At 41.5% G+C, this 21,547-nt stretch overlaps 1 protein-coding gene across 1 annotated transcript; it reads left to right on the forward strand.

Moving 5' to 3' along the window:
• The first annotated feature begins 1,209 nt into the window (after positions 1-1,209).
• Positions 1,210-20,504, forward strand: LOC138594734 (phosphatidylinositol-3-phosphate phosphatase MTMR7-like). Its single transcript, XM_069665940.1, has 14 exons — positions 1,210-1,484; positions 3,388-3,513; positions 5,367-5,529; positions 5,724-5,881; positions 7,965-8,093; positions 8,333-8,467; positions 8,585-8,717; positions 10,224-10,333; positions 10,825-10,950; positions 11,069-11,118; positions 12,664-12,864; positions 14,834-14,968; positions 15,283-15,409; positions 16,968-20,504. The coding sequence occupies exons 1-14, from the start codon at positions 1,461-1,463 to the stop codon at positions 17,331-17,333; spliced, it is 1,983 nt and encodes a 660-aa protein (XP_069522041.1). The 5' UTR covers positions 1,210-1,460; the 3' UTR covers positions 17,334-20,504.
• Positions 20,505-21,547: the final 1,043 nt, after the last annotated feature.

Raw genomic sequence — 21,547 nt, forward strand, 5'->3', positions numbered from 1 at the left:
CACAGAGGAGAGAACAAAGGGAGGGCTAAAACCAACCCTGACCTTGAAATTGGTATTAAAAAAGCATTTTCTAAGACAAATTACAATCATGTCATATAAATATAACGTATTAAAAAAGAACTATGGAATTCTTCCTTTTCAAATGCAAGTTTAAGGGAGTTGATTTAGCTGGTTCAAATGTTATCAATAATCTGACGAGCTTTTGCGAGTCTGGTCAAACCTGTTCTTTGAATATTCCTTTATTTGTTATGTTTATATTTCTCTTAAGAGATATAGAAAGTTAGAAAATAATACTTGAATAAACAGGTAACTTTAACTTTTGAGCGTAAATCAAGCAATTGACTCAACTTGTCCCAACATCACTGGAATGTTTTACCCCACAACCTCCATGTTTGCAGAACTGATTTAAAGTTTAACCTAATCTAAATTAACATGTAATAATTTCAGAAATGTATCTATTCTAATCAAGATACAAGAGAGATAACTTTAAACAGAATCAATTCACTTGGCATATTTTGGCAAATGTATATATGGTTTGCTTTTCACTTCTCGTGGTATAGTCCACGATGCTATGAGTAATGTGAATTATACTTCCTTAATTTGTGGTCACATGATTACTCAATGTATGGTAACAACAAATAGGGTAAGGGTCGTTTTATCCACTGACATTACTTATCGAATATGCTAATTATCGTAGTACTAATTAAGTATTCATAAATAAGATAAGTTAAATAAAAATATGTATAAAACAATTTTAAAAAACACAATAGAAATGGTATAACATGGTGCATGTGAGAGGGTGGAATATGCGCACGCGCAGATGCGGTTGATCCATGAAACGCACGAGCGCACTCTTGACACGAGCTTTGAAGCAGTAACAAGTTTGAGAAAAAAATGATTTAACGGTCAATGGTGATTTTCAAAATAAAACAGGGGGTTTACATTGACAAACGAAATGAAGTATAAAAACATATCAGACTAATTAACAATGTATTTTGTAATCTGCTATAGTGACAGATATACTCGCTTGTTCAAAATAGGTGGGAATAACACTCATTTTAAAGCTTTAGAATATTTGATAAAAATGGTAGCTTTTATTTTGAACGGTATAACCGGAGGTCGTACGTTGTATTACCGTTAACTGGCAGTGGTGTAGTACGCATTAACGCAGCCGTTATGAGCGTCACTATCTAACAGAGACGGAGGCAGAGGAAGCTCGGGTACCGTTAACGACGGCCAGGGCAAGTACAGGTTTCCTTTGCTTCCCGTTTTACCGAACAAACCCGGGATACAACGGGACGGAAATCATGGGAAATTTTCCAGGACGGGCCTGGAACAGCAGCTGCAGAGAATACAGCTCATCTGCTGGAGTGAAACGGGGAATATAATCGCTGACGGTTACAAACCACCAAACACGTCGGGATCCTCTTTCTCCATCTCCTCCATTTTGGTTGTCAGTGATGGAGCACATCCGGACGCCCAAGGTAACAACAATTAAGCTAGCATTTCAGCAGCAGTGACCTGTCTCTGTCTGCGCTTCGTCTTTGTCTCTCCTCTGCTGGTGTGTCCATTCATTTATTATTTTTCCCCTTTCCTTTTGTCTCTATTATCTCTCCATCTCATCCCTCTCTGCCTCCGTTAGACCGCACAGTGTTTATCAGTTTATATGAGGCATCTACAAACTGACGCCTGTCTGTTGTGGGACAGCCCACAGGAAGATTACTAGACATCAAGCTGGCATATATTTTTTCAAAATTGACTCAAAACAATTTGTGTGTAGACACTGTAACCTGTTTCCTTTTCTGATTAACAAATACTTTAATAGGAAACAATCTCTGTTAAGCTAACATTATGTGTCCGATAATGGATCCAGGCAATAACTCCCTGACGTAGCGGAAAACGCACCTGGCGCATGTGGATGTTATGATACTCATTACAACCTGCCACCATAGACGTTTATTTTTGTAAGCTTTTTCTTTAATTAAAACTTTTTTTCTGATTAAAATTGCGTGATTTAGTCCAAACATCCTGCCCTTATACCTCTGCCTAGCCATGACACAGCATAGCATTGTGCTGGTAACCACCATTTCCCTCCTGTCTGCCAACCTGGCACGAGCACACAGGCCTCATATGGACCCTGTCCTCGTCATTACCACGTTGTTATGATGTGTTGGTGTTTATAAAGGACATGAATGAGTTAATAGAGTAAGCAGATTTAGCAGAATCTGTAAGACACGAATTACAGCAACAAAACCTTATACCATGGGTTCCTACACTAAGGCCCGACTGATACATCGGTAGACCATGAATTGGCCGGTATGGGCCTATCACAGATATAATCACAGATATAATGGTATCCGATATGCATCAATTGATATCAAACTCCATATTTTTCAATCCTCTCAGTACTGTCTGCAGTACAGCCAGACATTGTTGGGTCGATTTAGGCTTGTTGCCGACATTTCCGAGCCAGCGTGTTTTTCTAAAACACACCAAAATGAAAACTGTTTTTAACAAACGTATAACACAGAAAACAATGTTTAGAAGTTATGTATTGTCTTAGTTTGTCCGGCACGATACTTTTTGTTTCCATAGTAACATACTTTCAGCACTGTCTTCAGGAGGCGTGGGAATCGCAGGGTAGCTTATGATACGATACGATACGAAACGATACGATACATGGCCCACAATAATAATAATATGACGATACAGCAATTCTGCGATTAATTGATACTGTATATTGCAAGACAATCATAAAATGTTACATCACGATATCTGATTAACTTCTTCTTTTGCCGATTATTTTCTGTCACGTTACCCTCATTTAGTCACAAGTGCCACAGTGAGGAGGAATATCGATATTTGGCTCCAGCCTATTGATAATTGTATTGCACGAGTCAGGACGACGATATATTGCCGTATCAGTATTTTGTCCCACCCCTAGTGTGCAGCACATGTAGCAGAGCATCACAGCTGAGCAGACCATGGTCCCCCCTGGATTTTTAGGCAACATATAGCTAATTATAGTAAAGACAATTTAATTCTGTTTTTTTTTCTTAAGGAAAGCTGCCTTCTGAGTCATACCGGTGCATAATTAGTGCACAATACACATAGAAATGCTTCATTTCTGCTCATAAATTCACACAGCGCAAAACCTTCCCTGACATGACCACCTTACACGCTTTAATCTGAGCTCAGTTAACGTGATGTGCTGAGTCATGGCAGAGCAGACTGTGAGCCGTTATTACACTAAAATAATCTGTGTGGTCTTCGTGTGCATGTCTTTGTGAATGAAGAGACACGCTGTATATTATCTTCAAAATTATTCATCATGTTCGACGAGTGAATATTTCTGTCTCTGATATCTGGTGTGTTGGCCTTTGGTAGGTGGAAAATGTGCGTCTCCTGGACCGGTCGGCGGGCCAGAGGAAGGCCAGCATTGGGACCCTCTACCTTTCTGCCACGCACACCATCTTTGTAGAGAACAACCCTGAGACACGCAAGGAGACCTGGGTAAGCTGGAAGCTGGAAGGTGCTGCACCTGTGAGACACGGGCAATCCCTTCATCAGAATCAGAACCAGAATCAAAGGGTAGTTCAAGTATTTTTGAACCTGGGCGCAACTTTGACATGAGGTCTAAATGACTAATTGCTCCTGTAAATCACCTCAGCCAGCAGCTAACATAATCCCCACAGCCAAGAGATTATTATTAAAATAGTCTGACAACATTTTGTGAAGGATCTCTGCAGGAAGAGACATTTTTGTGGAAAACTAAGATGCGTTTATTCACCAGAAACAGCCGTTGTATCGCTCTCTTTAGAGCCCACAGTCGTAAAGGACTTTTTGAGGACAATGGCTCTGATCCAACACAACACAGTAATAGTCTGGTGGCTTGGAAGAGAATGTGCAGCGAACAGCTGTTTCTGTTTTAAAAGGATCTAACATTAAATTGTTTTGTTAACAAAAAGATTATTTTGCAACCAAAGTGTATTCTGTATTTGTCTCCGTCTTCCCATCACTCTGGCTGAGATCTCAGATAGCTGCCTCTGAAGTGAATGCAGGCTGTCTTCTATAATTTGTTGACTCGCACGTCCCCTCTAATTTTTGTTAGTTGTTATGAATCATCAATGATGACTGAATATCAGCCTCCCCTGATGCTGTAAAGCAGAGATAAATACTGCTGCTCTATCAGTGGTGAATGGAGAGACTGATTTAGTGTAGTCACGCTGCTGTTCGCGAGGCTGAAGCGAATGTGGATCCACAGATTTGTTGCTGAAAGTGAAAACATGTTGTGACAGAAACATGATCTGCGGAGAAGCATTCGTTTGACAGTGCTTGACAGTGTTAGTTTCAGAAGTATGTGAATAAGAGCTGAATGACACAGAGTGGTGGGAGAAGATAATATGGTATTTTCATCCTGTGACTATGAAGAAAGGCTGGAGAAAGAAGTGTAGCTGTAGACGACAAAAATAGTTTGTTTACTATGTATAAACGTTTAAAATATACTGAAATAAAGTGATTTGATGAAGATAAAAACGCCATTTCAGCCCAAATGTTTCAATATCAGCTGCCTTACCCGTAATCAGTGATTTCTTCTCGTCTAAAATCCATCCATCCATTATCTATACCGCTTATCCTGTTCAGGGTCACGGGGGGGATGGTGCCTATCCCAGCTGTCATTGGGCGGAAGGCGGGGTTACACCCTGGACTGGTCGCCTCGTCTAATATCATCATCCACATTAGTCTCAAAAATCCTGCATCTTATTATGAAGTGTATGCTCATCATGGTGACAGGTTACTGGGAATTGAACAGGCCAATCAAGCAAATTGAAATCTTCATCTTGCGTGCTCATATCCCCAGTCTTTTTAAAAAGCTTGTATGAGCCATCATTACAAGGATTGTGAGAGTTTCCAGAGACAGGAAGGAGAGATACCATCCCATCCCCCCTTTCAAACCTCCAGCAGGAGGTGACGGAGGACACTTCCCCGTCCCTCTGGACCTGACTAGATAAAACAGGCATCCAGGGGGTTTCAGATGTCACATATCAGGCATGGACTGTGTCTGCTGGATTAACAGGAACAAAGAAGACAGATTCCAATCAGCTTGTCAAATAAAAAAAAGGCTAACTATCTACTTCTCCTTCTTTCACTGCACGCTAGAAAAGCCCAGGAGCATCCCCATGAACTGACGTGGACGCTACTTCCTGAATCAGATCACAAGACAGATTACACATCAATGTGGCACGAGTTCATGCTGTGTTTTTTAATAGTGCACAGATATCACAGCCACAATGAACAACTGATCAGTTATTCTCAAAACAACCAAACAGAGAATTTAGAGCATTCTGTGTTTTTGTGTGTTTCAGGTGTTGCACAGCATGGTGAGCAGTGTGGAGAGACCGCCCACCATCCCTGCAGGAAGTCAGCTGATCCTGCGCTGTAAGGATTTCAGGGTCTACCAGATCCTGATTCCACAGGAGAGAGACTGCTCAGACGTCCACGCCTCATTGGTCAGGCTGTCACGACCAGGTGTGTGTGTGTATTTATGTGTGAAATTGATTAAATGTGTGTTGGATGGATTGCATGGACACAGACACTAGTCTTTCAGGGTGTCATGAGCAGGTGTCTCTCTTTTACTAAATGTTAAGCACATTTAAATATACTGATTTAGCTCCTCTCCTCTCCTCTCCTCTCCTCTCCTCTCCTCTCCTCTCCTCTCCCAGAAAAGTACAGTGAGCTGTACTGCTTGTCCTTTAATCCCAATGTGAACAAAGAGGAGAGAGAAGAGTCGTGGAACTTCATTGACCTCACGGCCGACTACAAGAGGATGGGAGTTCCTAATAACCTGTGGGTCACTACAGCGGCCAACAGCGAATACAGGGTCAGTCTAATTGTGACTTACGTTTAAGGTGTAAATGCAATAAAACATATGTCCACTAAAAGTTCTTATTTTTCAGATTGTTATTCTAATTGCCGGACAATATAACTTAAATTATCCTTAAAGAGATGAACCCTTTTGTTACAGTGTAAGATGCTTTTTTAGTAACCACAAATAGCAGCTACGTCGCTCTCTTCAAAGCCACCAGACCCCATTGACAAAAACAGTAATTTTACCTCGAGAACACAGGAGTAGCTCGTCAGCAGCTGGCTCGAGTGGTTAGTTTGTTTGTGTTTTTGTGTCATACACAAATATTGTTGGATCCAAACTAACCATTTGAAACACTAACGTCGCACAACAACATAAACAAAGCGATCTGAAGGCAGCAGCCAGCAGCTGCTGTGTTCTGCAGGAGTGATTTTGTCATTGGAGTCTGGTGTCTTGGAAGAGAGCAATATAAGGGCTGTTTCAGGTTTTAAAAAAGGATCTTACTTTTAATAAAAAAGGTACTGATACTCTGTAATGTTCTCGGACACTTCACATAATAATCTTTGCCTATCAGAGACAAAAACAAGCAATTTTACAGGATGTACTTTGATTTGTTGCATTTTCCCCAAAAGGCAACTTTACCAGCTGAAAAGATCGATTGGAGCAATTCCAAAACCCCCAACAAAGCAAAAATAGGGACCAGGTTTTACCTTGTATTCAGGACATTTACAAGGTCGTAGATAAAATAGTACAAGCCTCCCGTCAGCCTGACGTCTTATCAGCAGTTACCTCCTCTAACATGTTAAAACATGTGCAGCAAACAGCAGCGCTCTCAAAGCCAGATCAGAGAGTCAACATCTTAACTAAGACGTTTTTAGCTTAGCTTAGTCCGGCTCCAGTTTTCCTGTTTATTGTTATATTATTATACAAAAAAAATGTGTGTGGGGGGGATCTTAAAACTTCAATTAATAGCCCAGGCTTTTCTTTAGTGTAATCTATGAACCCAGGCTGCCTTTATTAGGGACAGGCATCTTTACAAGACGGGCCTTTGATTATTTTCCCTAAAAACTCTTGGACAGCAAAAATGGAAAATATGATAAAATAGTTGGAAGTTGTTTAAGCCAGTAAAAATGTTAACCTGTAAAATTGGGATTTCAAATTACTTATCAATTGCAAATCACTCATTTGATCTTTCTCTGCGTGACAGCACGTCTAACCCTTCCTGCTGCACTGAGAGAGAGAGACAGAGAGAGGGAGAGAGAGTGAGACCCCTGTTAAAATAATCACCTACGAGTGCTGTGCAGAAATACAGGCCTGTGAAGCTGTCTAAGAATATCATGTTCTGTTTGTTGTTTACACAGTACACTGTGAAACAAGCTTGAGAGACAGAGCCTTCATCCTGACCATCATGCAGCAGACTCGCTGCACTCGCATGCTGTGGATTCACACACACATATCAAGCTCCAGCTGATCGTTTACCAGGGTTCCTGCAGGTCCTTAAAAAGTCTTAAAAGGTCTTAAAATAAAATAAGGGAAATGAAGGGCATGAATAAACATTACCGTAACAAAGAGAATAGAAGCCGTTGTTTGACTGTCATGTCTCAGAGACTCCACAAGCTTTACATGTTTACGTTATGTTGGTCAGCTACAAGCAGTTACGTCTGGCTGCGTGACAGTCGTGATTTGTGGTGAGATAGAATTGAGCTCAGCTGGGCAAATGCATCTTTAGCAAAAAATGGTAGGAAGAAGAGAGGTTTTGGAGGAGGTTGGCGCTAGCAAGAAACGACGACGCAAGGTGCAATTTATGCCGAAAGACTCGTCAGGGACCGGGGGGGTGGGAAAGCTGCTGAATCCCACATTAGATCTCGAAAGCACCAGTGGCACGCTGCAGCTAGTGGTAGTGGGGCTATGCCTTAAATTGGTCTTAAAAAGCTTTGAATGTGATTTTAAAAATGGTGCAAGAACCTTGTTTACCTACTTCCTCCCGTCACTACGCAGTCTGGCCTTTTTACCGTCTGACTCGGACAGCAGTCGAGGTTTTCTATACACGTATAGGTAACAATCAATGTAAGAAACATGTGTGTGTTTCCTCTCCCAGGTGTGTGATACGTACCCATCAGAGCTTTTCGTTCCAAAGTCGGCCACACCACCCATCATCGTGGGCAGCTCGAGGTTCAGGAGTCGAGGACGATTTCCTGCTCTGTCCTACTTCCACCAGGACACACTGGTCAGTATGTACACACACAGACACATGTACAAAGGAAGAATGATGGGGATACAAGTTTTGGAAAAGTGGATTGATAACTTACCATAGTAATAATGATAGTTGAGCTGAGTTGTCCACTTAATCAAAATCATATGTTAGGAAATAATTTTCTTTTCCTTTAACTGGTTCAAACAGAGAAAATCTGAAGATCTGTACTTACAATGTGATAATGATGCTGGTGATGGTTGATGGTCACACAGGCCGCAGTGTGTCGGTGTAGTCAGCCGCTCTCGGGCTTCAGTGGACGCTGTCAGGAGGACGAGATGATGCTGCAGTCCGTGATGAAGTCCAACCCGGGCAGTGACTACATCTATGTGGTGGACACCCGACCCAAGGTACCAAATACACACACGCAAAATTAATGCACAGGGAATAATACAAACATACATCGAGCTTTAAAATGCTCATATACAGCTCTGTGTGTGTGTGTGTGTGTGTGTGTGTGTGTCCAGCTGAACGCTATGGCGAACCGAGCAGCAGGTAAAGGCTACGAGAACGAGGACCACTACACCAACATTAAGCTGCAGTTCATCGGCATCGAAAACATTCACGTGATGAGGAGCAGCCAGCAGAAGATCATCGACGGTAAGAAGAGTGTGTGTGTGTGTGTGTGTGTGTGTGTGTGTGTGTGTGTGTGTGTGTGTGTGTGGGTGTGTGTGTGTGTGTGTGTGTGTGCAAGATCTTGAATTTTGTCAGCTCGCGTTAGCGCTAGCCCCTGTTGCTCCGCCCTAAGCGTACCCTGCATTATCGTCTATTTGCGTCTAAATGGGTCCATCATTTACAAAATGAACATCACACTGTGTTGAAGAAGACTTGAAACTAGAGATTGAGACCATGAACTCATTAGGAAAATGTTTACTGAGGGAATAAATCAAGTGAGAAGTAGGATCATTTAACCTTGTTTCTTACAATCAGACTTCTTTTTGCCATTAGAGGAGGCTCCATCTGCTGGCCATGAAGTAGAATACAGTTTTAAGGCACTTCTTCTCTGGCTTTACTTTTAGGCCCCAAAGCTTAAGGCAGGAGACATACTTGCTTTTAACTACGTGTTCATGTGCACATGATGGCTGCCACACGTCTGTGTGCACAAAAATTGCTGTGAGATGCAGTATGCACATGAACAGTAGGGGCAGTGAAGAGGCAAAGGGGATGTGACAGCGTCAACACAGCAGCAGGGACAACAATGGCAGAAAGTTCTGAGAACAAGCTGATAGACCAGGTCCACAATTATCCACATGTGTACGGTGTGTTAGTGCCGCTGCAGAGACAAACATGCCGGTCAAAACAGCTGCAGACAGATAAGTTCTGTTTTAGAAGTCGACGTGGAAACCTGCATCACAACTGACATCACTGGTTTCAAAAGCTATGCAGATCACTGTCGCTGTCTGCGAACCGGAGCGCTCCTGTGCATGCAATAATGTCGCCTGGGCCGTCGAACTAAACATGCTCACTGGACTAACACTGGCGGCTTCGTATTCCTTAAATCTTTGTTGCGATGACGACTTTTTGGGTGATTTACAAGATTGGTTGTGTTAAAACTTTTTTCCTCCTGGCGGAATCCTTGCGGCACATGTTTTGCAAATAGCAATCGTGTTATCCTCCTCTGAAACAGTGGAAAACATCCACACTGGTGATGTCATTTTGACTGTCTTGTTGCTGCAGCTGCGCTCGTTGTTGTTGTTGTTCTTCTTCTCTGTGTTGAATGACGGACCACATACTGCCACCTTCTGTGTCTGAATGTGTAGGCTTGTTAATAAGTAAATGAAAGCAATTATCGGAATAATAAATGCTAAAAAAAGATTCCCATTATCGGCTTATAATTTATCTAACTGATTTTGTGCTTCCCCAGTTATTGTTTTGACTTACATTTACATTTTACACAAGTAGTGCCCTCTAAAATAACCATTGGCCTAATAAATGTGTATTTACAGTTATGTATATTATATGCACTGTCCCTGAGAAATGTAGTGCACAATAAAGATTCATCTCCTGATTCTATCTTTTCTGCTTTCCTGTTTATGTGCATGTGTATGTTTTTGTTTGTAAACCAACTCTCTCTCTCTCTCTCTCTCTCTCTCTCTCTCTCTGCAGTGGGCGAGATGAGAGCTCCGTCCATGACTGACTTCCTGTGGGGTCTGGAGAACTCGGGGTGGCTCAAACATATTAAAGCTGTACTGGATGCCGGAGTCTTCATAGCCAGGGTTCGTACACACACACACACACACACACACACACGCACACACGCACACACACATGCACACACACACACACACAAGCAGCCAATCAGACGGACAAAGACCTTCAAACAGCAACAACAAACATTTTAAATACTGTCAGTCGTTTGGTGGTTTCAGACTTGGCTTTTTACGTTCACATCACATCGTTAATTTTATATCCAGGCGCGCAGCAAACAGACGTTTGGGATTAACAGAAACTTTATCTTAAAAACAATAATAAAACGACTTCTATATCATGTTCACCTGTCCCTCAGCTACAGTGCATATAAAGGGGCAGCAGGAGGAGACTTTACTCATACTGCTGTCATTTAACTGCTCTCTCTCTCTCTCTGTTTCTCTCTCTCCCTCTGTTTCTCTGCCTCTCTCTCTCTCTCTCTCTCTGTCTCTGCCTCTCTGTCTCTCTCTCTCTCTCTCTGCCTCTCTCTCTCTCTCTCTCTCTCTCTCTCTCTCTCCAGGCAGTTGCTGATGAAGGAGTCAGCGTGTTGGTTCACTGTTCAGACGGCTGGGACCGGACGGCTCAGGCCTGCTCTGTAGCCAGTATCCTGCTGGACCCGTTCTACAGAACCATGAAAGGACTCATGGTAACACACACAACACTGACAAGCTCTTATTCTGAAAGTGTCTCGGTCCTTGTATCTGATTTGGTCCTGCTCCTCCTCTCTACCTTTCTACTTCCTGTATCCTGTTTCTCCCTCTCAGGTGCTGATAGAGAGAGACTGGGTTTCCTTTGGACACAAGTTCTCCCACAGGTCAGTGACAGAGTGTGACCTCAACACACACCAACAGTGACTGCAGGGTGACATCATTGCAGTCATTTTATTCAGTTAAAAAAGTTTAAACCTTCTTTCTCCAACAGTTTAACCTTACAATCAAAAGGTCAAACCAGCTGAATCCACTCATAATACTTTTCTTATTCTTTTATTCATCTTTAAAACTTTTATTTCACTTCATCTTTTATTGCTGGTATTGATCCTTTATCTCCTTTTATTGCTTTAATCTCTTCTGTTGCTTTACTGATTTTATTTATTTTTATTGCTTCTGTTGCTTTTAGCTCTTCTATTGTTTTTATTGCCTTTACTGGTTTTTATCTCTTTTATTGCTTTGACAGCTTATGTTTCTTTGTATTGCTTTATTTCCTTTCTTTTATCTCTTTTAGTTGTTTTATTTTATTTACTGTTTCCACTTCTTCCTGCTTTGTCCCCTTGGCCTTGGTTGTGTGGGTTCTCCTGTTGCCTGCTGGTTACCTTTGGTTAGTTATATGTCAGTAAAATGGTTAGTAAATGATGTCAGAATAAACAGAAAAAAAAGATTGTGACAAATGAAGACTGAAAGAAGAAACTGAAGGAGAGTTTGTGACAGGCAGGGAAAGGCATTTTATTAACGTGATTGAAAGCTTTTCTTTTTTTCTCCTCAGGACAACATTAGGGCTGCCGCTCACGACTATACGATAGTCGGCTAGTCATTGGTTATTGAAACAATTAATCGACTAATCAGATGAATTGCACAATGACTTAATGGCTCTTATTTGGCTCTCAGGATTAAATGTAGTTGGAGGTTATTTTAATCATGTGCTAACTAACAATAAGACAATAAATAAAGTTCTTCATTCAAAAATATGTCTTTTTATAAACTTTGCTGCTGATACAAAAGAGAAATAAAACGTCAACTTTGTGTTGTGGAAAACGTGTACGAAAACCAAAACGTTTGTGTTTATCTTGATATTGCAAAATCCATGTTGTGGCAGAACATGACATCAGTGTGAAACCGGTATACCGCCCACGCCTACGATGACATAACCAACGAATTATCAACAATTACATTTGTTGGCAACAATGTTGCCTAATCGTTGCACACCTAGATAACGAGCACTTACACGTCCTACATGTTATCTCTGATGTCTGAGACGGCTGTGTGAGCTCTCCTGAAGTGACAGAATATGAAATGAGAGAGGATGCTATTCTTCTTTTTATTATAAAAAATATATTATTTTACCATCAACAGGGGTCAAACAGAGCGGTCCCACCTTATCTAACAACACGAATAAGAAGAGTAACATATAGAGTGCATTAATTGTTACGTGTTAAATCAATTTTTATGTTTGAGCTGCCAGATATTAAACATGTCTTCATACTATTATTTATTTAAGAAGATATTTTAATGAGAAGAGCAGGCAGATCTTATTTTATCCGAGCTAATTGATTAGTTAGCCCAGTAATTGGTTACACAAAAAATGATCTGTGTACTTAAGAGGGTAAAACATGACGGACAGTAAAGACGGAGCTGTGTCCCTGCAGGTACGCCCACCTGGACGGAGACCCTAAAGAGGTGTCTCCGGTCATCGATCAGTTCCTGGAGTGTGTGTGGCAGCTGTCCGAGCAGTTCCCGTGTGCCTTCGAGTTCAACGAGCGCTTCCTCACCGCCATACACACACACGTCTACTCCTGTCAGTACGGCACCTTCCTGGGCAACTGCCAGAAGGAACGCAGAGACATCAGGTAGCACTGACACACACACACACACACACACACACACAGTTAATACACAGACAGGGCTCCGGTCATTTTGGTGCCCTAGGTGAGTTTAGGATTTGGCACCCAACACTGCAATGGTATAATATCAGTTTTTCTGCCTCTTAATAACATTTTTTTTATATATTTTATGCCACTTTGCAGCACAGTTACCCAGAGGAGACCTGGTTATTAGATCAATTTCAATAAAGATCACGCTGTCTAGTCTGTGAAGGTTCTCGGTCCTGCAGGTCATAGAAATTCAGAGTTTAATCCAGTTGGTTGAAGCTCTTGAAAAAGTCCAGCAGCTGAGTTTTTCTTCGTTAATAGAGATAACACACGTTTCAGATAGAGCTGCACCGCTCATCTGCTACTCTCTTTCCTCCCTCTCTGCTTCACATGCTGCTCTCTGTCTGTCTGTCTGTCTGTCTGTCTCTCTTTTCTCTCTGCATCTCATGAAACGCTGTGGGATTAGACGAATAGGTCAAGCTAATGAAACAACAGAACATAAAATACATCATAACATAAATCAATTATTGAGGAGGCACTAGAGAGGCCAACTTCTTACCCTGTCCTCTATCTATTATAAAATCGAGTTTGGGTTTTTCCACCTGGGCCTGAACACATCTCTCCTCTCCTCTTGTTGGTATAACCGGTGTCGGAAAGTGTTCGGTAACTGAGTGGTAGAGCAAGTAAGAGAGAGAGAGAGAGCGGCAGAGTGACGGTAAATGTGAGCGGAGCAGAGAGACATGAAGGTGTCAGGCTTGAATTTAACGTCGGGGCTACAGTCATAGGGCCCTATTTAGACGGCGGAGGGCAGTCTAAAGCACATGGCGCTGAGTGATTTAGGGCGTGTCTGACCCACTTTTGCTAGTTACATGGCGCACAATGAAGGTCAAATTTATTACTAATATATATGTTTTCACTTGAACATATGATTAGATTTTGTTTTATTGAATAACCACTTATTTGTTGGAACAATTTCCAATCAATGTTTTGATTTAATTCTCCAATTAAAGCTAAATGTCCAAGAGGTACATAAATCCTTTCATCCAGTGTTACGATGTGTTTGTATTTTTTTACTATTATTATAAGCATTAAAAAAACAAAATAGTGTTTATGTTTTTGATAACAACTTCATACACAAACACACACCCTGTTAAATAGGCATTCACTTAGGACTGCATAGGTGTAGGAACCCAGGAGTGATGTTCGCCTTGGGGTGTGTCAGGTATGGATATTTCTTCATACTGTCTTCTTAGTAACACAACAGCACAGTATTGCAACCAATTAGTCTTTGAGGGTATGTGTGGTAGTTCCTCAGTGACACACAAAACTTGCACCGCTTGGTTACGGTATAATCCACGTTACTCTATTCTGCACATGAAACTCCTGCTGCGCTTGCTCTCTTACAGACTGCACCGTGCGCCGCTTTAAGCGAGGTTTCCCTTAGACCTTTCCAACACACCCAAAAGTGCACACATGCAATTATGCACTTTCAAGTCAGATAGATACATTCAGAGTCATATGTCCACTTTATTTCCTTTCTGCTTTTAAAGCTTTATTTTCACTTTATAACTAAAAAGAGTCAAAATGCACCACAACTACATTTTCCATTCACGACAGTTAAGTGTAGGAACAGAAAACAGGACTGTGACCTGAGTTATGATGCAGGAGAGTAACATCCATAAAATCGATTTCTTCTTGTGGCCCATTTGGCGTCAGAGTTACCCTGAATTAACCTGAAGTGTGGGTCTGGGCGTCTGCCAGCAGCTTTGAAGGGAGTGAAGGATTTGTATTCAAAAGAGAGGTGAAGAAAAAAAGATCGTACCTCGACATTTAGATTAACAATCAGATTTTTGGAGTTTACGAGCATCCACACTGAGTTTACTCCTTTATGTTTTTCTTTGTTTTATAATAATTGTAATGTTGGTCGGTGTGTGTTGTTTGACGGCAGGCTTCATGAGCGGAGTCACTCTGTGTGGCCTCAGCTGTGGAAGGACCGAGCCGAGTACACCAACCCTCTGTACAAGGCCGAGCTGAGCCAGAGTCAGGGCGTCCTGAGACCCAACACCACCCCCTACTGCTTCAAGTGAGTGTCTGCAGCAAACACACCCTCACACCACAACACTGCCTCACCACACCAAATGTGCTGTTGGTTCAGGGGTGAGTATGAAATGACTGCGTACAGGTGCAGACAGATTGAAATCTTGTGTTAGAAGATTAAAAGGCTAAAAAAAATACTGCTGTTGTACTTTTTATTACCTCTCTAAAATACAGTCATACAGTATATTTTAATTAACACAAATAATAATGAATAATAACAGACCTTAATGCACACCTTAAAAAATATAAAATAAAGTATCCTAACTCCCTTGTGTTCTGCTTGTCTCTCCTTCTTCCCAGAATGTGGAAGGGTCTCTACAACCACGTGGAGAAATCTACGCCTCCTCGTCAGTCACCTTCAGACTTCCTGTCTGCCGTGAGGGAGGAGTCTCAGCAGCTGGAGGAGGAGCTGACCAATCACCAGGAGGTACCGCCAGGAGGAACCGCCCACCACCACCACCACCCGGGCTCCAGACAAGGCATACAACACTCAAAGACACCCGCTATAACGACACCACCATAACCCCAATTTATCATCCATCACTCCGAAATACATCTGAGAAAACGCCTGAAATAAGGCAGCGCAATACAGCGCTGCACCATCAGTGATTTACTTAACAACACATCTGTGACTTAAAGACACCTGATGAGGTGCGCTAGCTTCAAGCACAAAGGTGTTTATAAGACGTTATTTTCTGACTGTTTCAGCGCGGTTAAATAACAAACTAACACGCCTACACCTCCGTACAACCCCGCAGGAAGGGACAGGCTTTAGTTTTTATACGCTAAGGTTGACTGTGTGCTCCACCCTCTGTCACACCTGGAGCTCTGATACAGCAACGACACAGCAGACTGTTCTTATTCACAGAACGGCACATGAAGACGTGACGTCCCTTTCACGTCTCATAGAGATGCAAAAGTTACAGACAGGCAGAGAGCAGAGAGACAAAGAGCAGAGAGACAGAGAGCAGAGCAGAGAGACAGGCAGAGAGACAGAGAGCAGAGCAGAGCAGAGAGACAGCAGAATAAGAAGAATAGGAACACAGACGAAGGGCAGATCCTCTGCAGACACCAGCTCACACTTCTCCTGGATGATGGGTGATGATGAAGAGGGATAGTTCAGTTTGTTTGAAGTGGGGTTATATGAGATACTTATCAATAGTAAGTTTATTACATACAGTGGATGCCGGTCAGCATGGCCCTGCCGCTGCAGATAGGGTCAGTTCCACGCGTTATTTGTCCACTTATAAGGACGTCTCACCTAAAAATCAATATATATGAATATTTCAGCACTTACTTATCTCATTCAACCCCACATCAAACAAAGCAAACTATCCCTTTAAGAAGGAATATTTTAATATGGAAAATGCTGCTCATGAAGCCTTTTGTTTCTATTAACAGTCTGTCAGATGAGCTGGTGTGTTTAGTGACTGTTTTCTGTACAGCACTGTGTGAAGGTGGGAGATTAAAAACAAGAACACAACCTCAGTTTTTGTTCCTGGGAATTTTATTTTTGTTGCCACGGTAACGAAACAGGTATCGCATATCGTTTGTTTTTACTAGTATCGTATCGAAGTCAGAAATTCTGGTATCGTGACAACCCTACTCACTCCACATCTGCCATTCAATGTCAAAACTCGTCGTGCAAATAAAAAACACAACAAGCAAACTTGAAGAAGAATTGACAGTTTACAGCAGTTAACACCTGGACCGAAAAAGAATTATGTAATATAAAATGCCGTTTATCAAACCTACTTATTATAATAAGTATAATAATATATTATTTTAGGAATAATGGCTGACACTCTTTTAAATAAACATTTAAAAACATCTCACGTACCCCCTGCAGTTCTCCAAAGCCCCCCCTTTTGAGAAGCACTGTAAAAGACGACAGACTGAGTGAGAGGAGATTTGTGGATGAATGAGTCGACGAGCTTTCGGCTAATTAAAGGAGCGCTGTGTCTCGTTGTCTCTCCTCTCTGCAGAGGATCGCAGCCCTGACGGGGAAACCAATCATGTGGGAGAACATCGAGGTTCCGAGGAGGAGGACTAGTCACCTGCGGCAGAGACACTGCGGGCCGGACCCGCCCACCACTTACACAGACCCAATCACCAGCCCTGCACAGGACAACGGCCACGCCCCCTCTGGACAGGCCAATCAGAAGGCTCATATCAGTGACCCCGCTCTCACCCTGCCTCTCGGGCCGCACATTCATCTCAAGAGTCACGACCCCGATGACCTCTCCGCCTGCAGCGACCTGGAGTCGGGGGTGGCCGACCTCAGCAGCCGCTCATCCAGCGGCATGGAGGAAGGCAAGGACCCCAACGAGACTGCCTTTAATTCTGCCTGATGGGGGAAAAGGGAAACCTGCCGCCTGGCTCTTACAGTAAATCCCTGATAAATATTTAATCATGCACCTGGAGGGGAGCGGAGGCTGTGACCGGACAAAGATGGCTGCCGACCGACTGAGAGGCAGTTGGATTTTATCTCTCGTTTCTTTAAGTCTAAAGAGATTCAGGAACCTCGCTTGCTGTCTAATCATCAGTTCAGCTGTTTGGAGAAGCACTGAAAGGTGCTACTTTAGTGTTTTTATTTAAGATTTTTTATTTCATGTTTGTTTTTTATACGTGGATGCTGTTTTTAGGCACATTTACTGTCATTTGTACATTGTTTAAGGAATGCACTGTTACTACTGTGAGAAGGACGAATGTTACATGAAACCAGCCTGATGATCATTTCCTGTCTTTATCCAAAGGAGAGGTCTTTTATTTTGAAAGCAGGAGAGATTTCTTAATGCTTTCCCTCAAAACCCTCGCACACACAAAGCTCCTGCTTAATGTGCTTAAATACGACCGGGTTGTTTCATGAGCGCAAAGAGGCAGCAGAGTAAATCTAAGTGCAAGCAGGGGCTGTTTGAGGGCGTGAGCAGGGTTGTGAAGGAAAGCAGGACAAAAGCTGAAAGTTAAGTCGTGTTCTCAAATTAAGTGACCGCTTCTTTGAATAAAAAAAGGGAAATAAAAGCATATTATTGTTTGACGCTGACGTGCTGAAGGAAGGGAAACAGATCTCAGAGAGTAGGGAAAAAAAACAATCCAAAAAGATTTACAACATGACGGTAGATTTACTCATTTATTTACACCCCGTCTTCCTTTTACTTACTACTACTAATGCTCAGATTAAAGCACTACACCTCAGTTTTAAGAAGATAAGAAGCAGATTAATAGTCAAATAAGTTAAATCATCTCATCTGTTTATGAAGAAGGGAGAAGATGAATGTTTCCAGTGAGTTTAAAGGACTTCAGCCTGATGTTGGATTATCCCACGTGAAGCTTTATTGCTAATAGAAGAGGAGAAAAGGAGCTCTAGAGCTGCTACTGAGGAAAATGTAAGATATTCTGTTGTGTAGTTTAAACACTGGGTGGCAATTGAGCCTAGATCTTGTCTTTGCTTAATTATTTCTTCACTTTAAACTTCTCCAAAACCATATCTGTTTATTGAACAACCATCAGCCACTAGGGATCAGTGTTTAGGCTTTTAGAGTTTAATAAGACGTATTCATTTAGTTCAGATTGTAAACTAGAGTTCAGAGAAAAGCAGCCTTAAATTAAAACATCTGGATCCTCACGAGGCTCGTTTAAGAAGCGTTTTACCTCGCAGATATAAAAGTATACAGGTAGTTCATATGTCGCTGGTTATTTTCTTAAATAGAGTTCTGCCTAATAACGCCGTTGTGGACTGTGATTGGCTGTAACTCATTGTTTTAGAATAAGATGCTGTTTTATTCAAGGAGTAGAGGAGACAGCTGTTCTTGGTTGACTTGTTTTAACCCAAACTCTGAGTTTTTGTCTGCGACCTAACCAGGTAGATCTGGGGCCTAAATTTGAACATTTGATGATGCTATGGTTTGAGTTGTTTTTCACAAGCACACTGTCTTTTTAATATGACAGGGTTTAAATACACATCACTGCAGATTCTAAAAACGTCCGAGGAGTAACATACAACATCCAAAACAGCAAACAGATGAACAGCAATTTCAGATTTAATCTGCCCCTGTGTGTTTCACCTTTTGGCCTTTCTAGCCAATCACAGCACAGTAGGACGGGACGAAGAGGAACTCTGTTCGGAAATAAAATGACACCAGATATTGGTCATGACTCCGGCAGCCTTAAGCAGACGTGCATCTTTACATCTTATTTACTCATTACTCATTTCAAGTTGTTTTTGCGAGATGTCGACTTTTTTTATCTCGTTTCTCTCGAGATAACCAAGCTGGTTTTCTCGTGATAACGGGATCATTTTCTGTCGATCCAGAAAACAGACCAACAGGCTGGTCACTGATATTACAGACCAGGACATGCCATGCTGCCATTGCCCACACTGATGAGGTCGGTTAGGCCTGCTTGTTTTGTGCTTTTGCAGCTCTGGGGATACGAGTTATGATCATCTGAAGTTACCATGTGTTGCAGCGTTCTCTAGAAAACAACTGGAAATGACTCGTCATCACGGGAAAACAGAGTAAATGAAATGAAGGAATGCATGTCCGCTTAGGGCTTCCGTATGTTACCTTGAAAAAAGAAAGAGCAAGAACAAAATGTGAACAAAAATATAAATGTTTACAAGCAAAACTGTAATACAGTGTTTTCTTTTGTCTTTTTGTGTGCAATATTTGATTTGTTGTTTTTTTATGTTTCAGTTAACTGTTAAACACTATCTCCTCACTGTCCTTTAAACAACTGAGTCTGTCAGATGAGAAAGTGTGAATCGGGAGATACAATGAAGATTGAAATGTCATTATACACTATGATTGACCGATGTGTGCTTTTAGAGCTTTAGAGTTGGTAGTTTGTCTCTTTTCAGGTGATCTGTAACTTTTTACATTCCTGCTTAAGCTTTGGGAAAATGTCCAAAGTGATTTAAACACAACACGCACTATCCAGAGGGATCTATCTGAAGAAGTGCCATCTATATTTAGACTGGTACATAATAGAAATAATGCCAAATAATGGTAACATCAGTATATTTTAAGCTGCCACTGAAAACCTACTGTGGCTACATGTTCTCCTTCTTTTAAAGACTGCAAATAAAACTCTGATTGTAACGCTAACACATGCTGACTCTTAAAGAAACTGACAGTCTGTGTGTGTTCACTGTTGAGCAGTGGACTGAATATTTTAGCACAGATTTTGTCATGTAGACCAATTTTTAGACCCTGATTTTAGTCTTAGAAATGACGTTCATTACACCTTACCTCCCCCGAATCAGAAAAATAAGAGACAAGATTTTGCCGTCTTTCCATGTCTCTTTTATTTTGAAATGTTCTCTCCCTAAAGCCGTGGAGCAGTTTAACTTAAATTCTTGTTTTAAGTTAGGAAAAAAACAAAGTGTGTTGATGTCAGCAAGCTGGGATCTCCTCTCCTAAACTTGTACATTTCACTGTTTCCTGTGGCGTGTATGTTTGCGTGTGTGTGTTCTGTATCCATTGATGTAAATGATCTATCAATAAATGCACTGTTAAAGGGAAAGAGCTACAATACACTTGGTCTGACGTAATCTTTAACATGCCATCCTTAAAGGGCATTGTCACACTTTGTCCAGCAGAGGGCTTCATTTTCTTTATTAATTCAGAAGGTATTATTAACAGTAAGACAACTGTCATCTGAAAAAGATTTTACAAACACTTTCATGTAAAAAAACACTATCAGTATCATAATTTGTAACTACAGCATTATTTTAACCTTCTTGACATTAATTTAAACTTTATAAGTAACATAGACATGTCACTGAGAATTCTTCCCTTCTTTTATTTTACAGCTCATTCTTCACACAGGTTCGAACTTCAAGTCTTTTAGGTGCCGTGAACTGACAACAACACACGATTATCTTTACAGATACACTGTCAGGAATTTCAACAAAGTGCTAAAACTTTGTGCCCTGCTGCTGTGACTCGGCAGGAATCACATCTTATTCTGCAACTGGCTTCCATTACTCTGTTGTGGAAGTTGTTTTTATACATTACGTTCTACAGTCCTTATAACAAAGATCTAAGAGCACCATAGACTGCATATAAGAAGTGGATGTAGCCACTGAGACATCACCTATTGGGCTCTTACAGTCTTTTGAAGTCTTCAGCTTGTTTTTCTGGAGCCAGAAGTGACCATATCTAGCAAACACTTACTAACCAAAGCTATACAGTCTACGCCCAAGGCTAATGCTTTAGCTTGCCAGTTAGCTAGTTAGCGAGCTAAGCCAAGACTTTTTGGACTGACTTGGACCGATCTGGATGAGGGAAGCGTGGGGCTTAGTAAACACTTAGTTATCAAAGCTATACGTTCTGTGCCCAAGGCTAATATGTTAGCTTGCTAGTTATTGAGCTAAGTTAACAAGTTTTGGTAAGTGCTGACACCATTCCTGCAAACTAATGCTAACATTTTAATAAAATGATGCTAGTAAAAGCTATGACTTCTTGGACAGACTTCAAGCAATCAGCTAAAGCTAGCTTGGATAGCAAGCTGCATCTGTAATTTAAAGTAACTGACTGTGATAAAGGTTAACAAACGCTTATTC

Source organism: Semicossyphus pulcher, unplaced genomic scaffold, assembly GCF_022749685.1.
Source record: "Semicossyphus pulcher isolate SPU_LCO1_2020_fin unplaced genomic scaffold, fSemPul1.0.p SCAF_17, whole genome shotgun sequence".
NCBI lineage: Eukaryota > Metazoa > Chordata > Actinopteri > Labriformes > Labridae > Semicossyphus > Semicossyphus pulcher.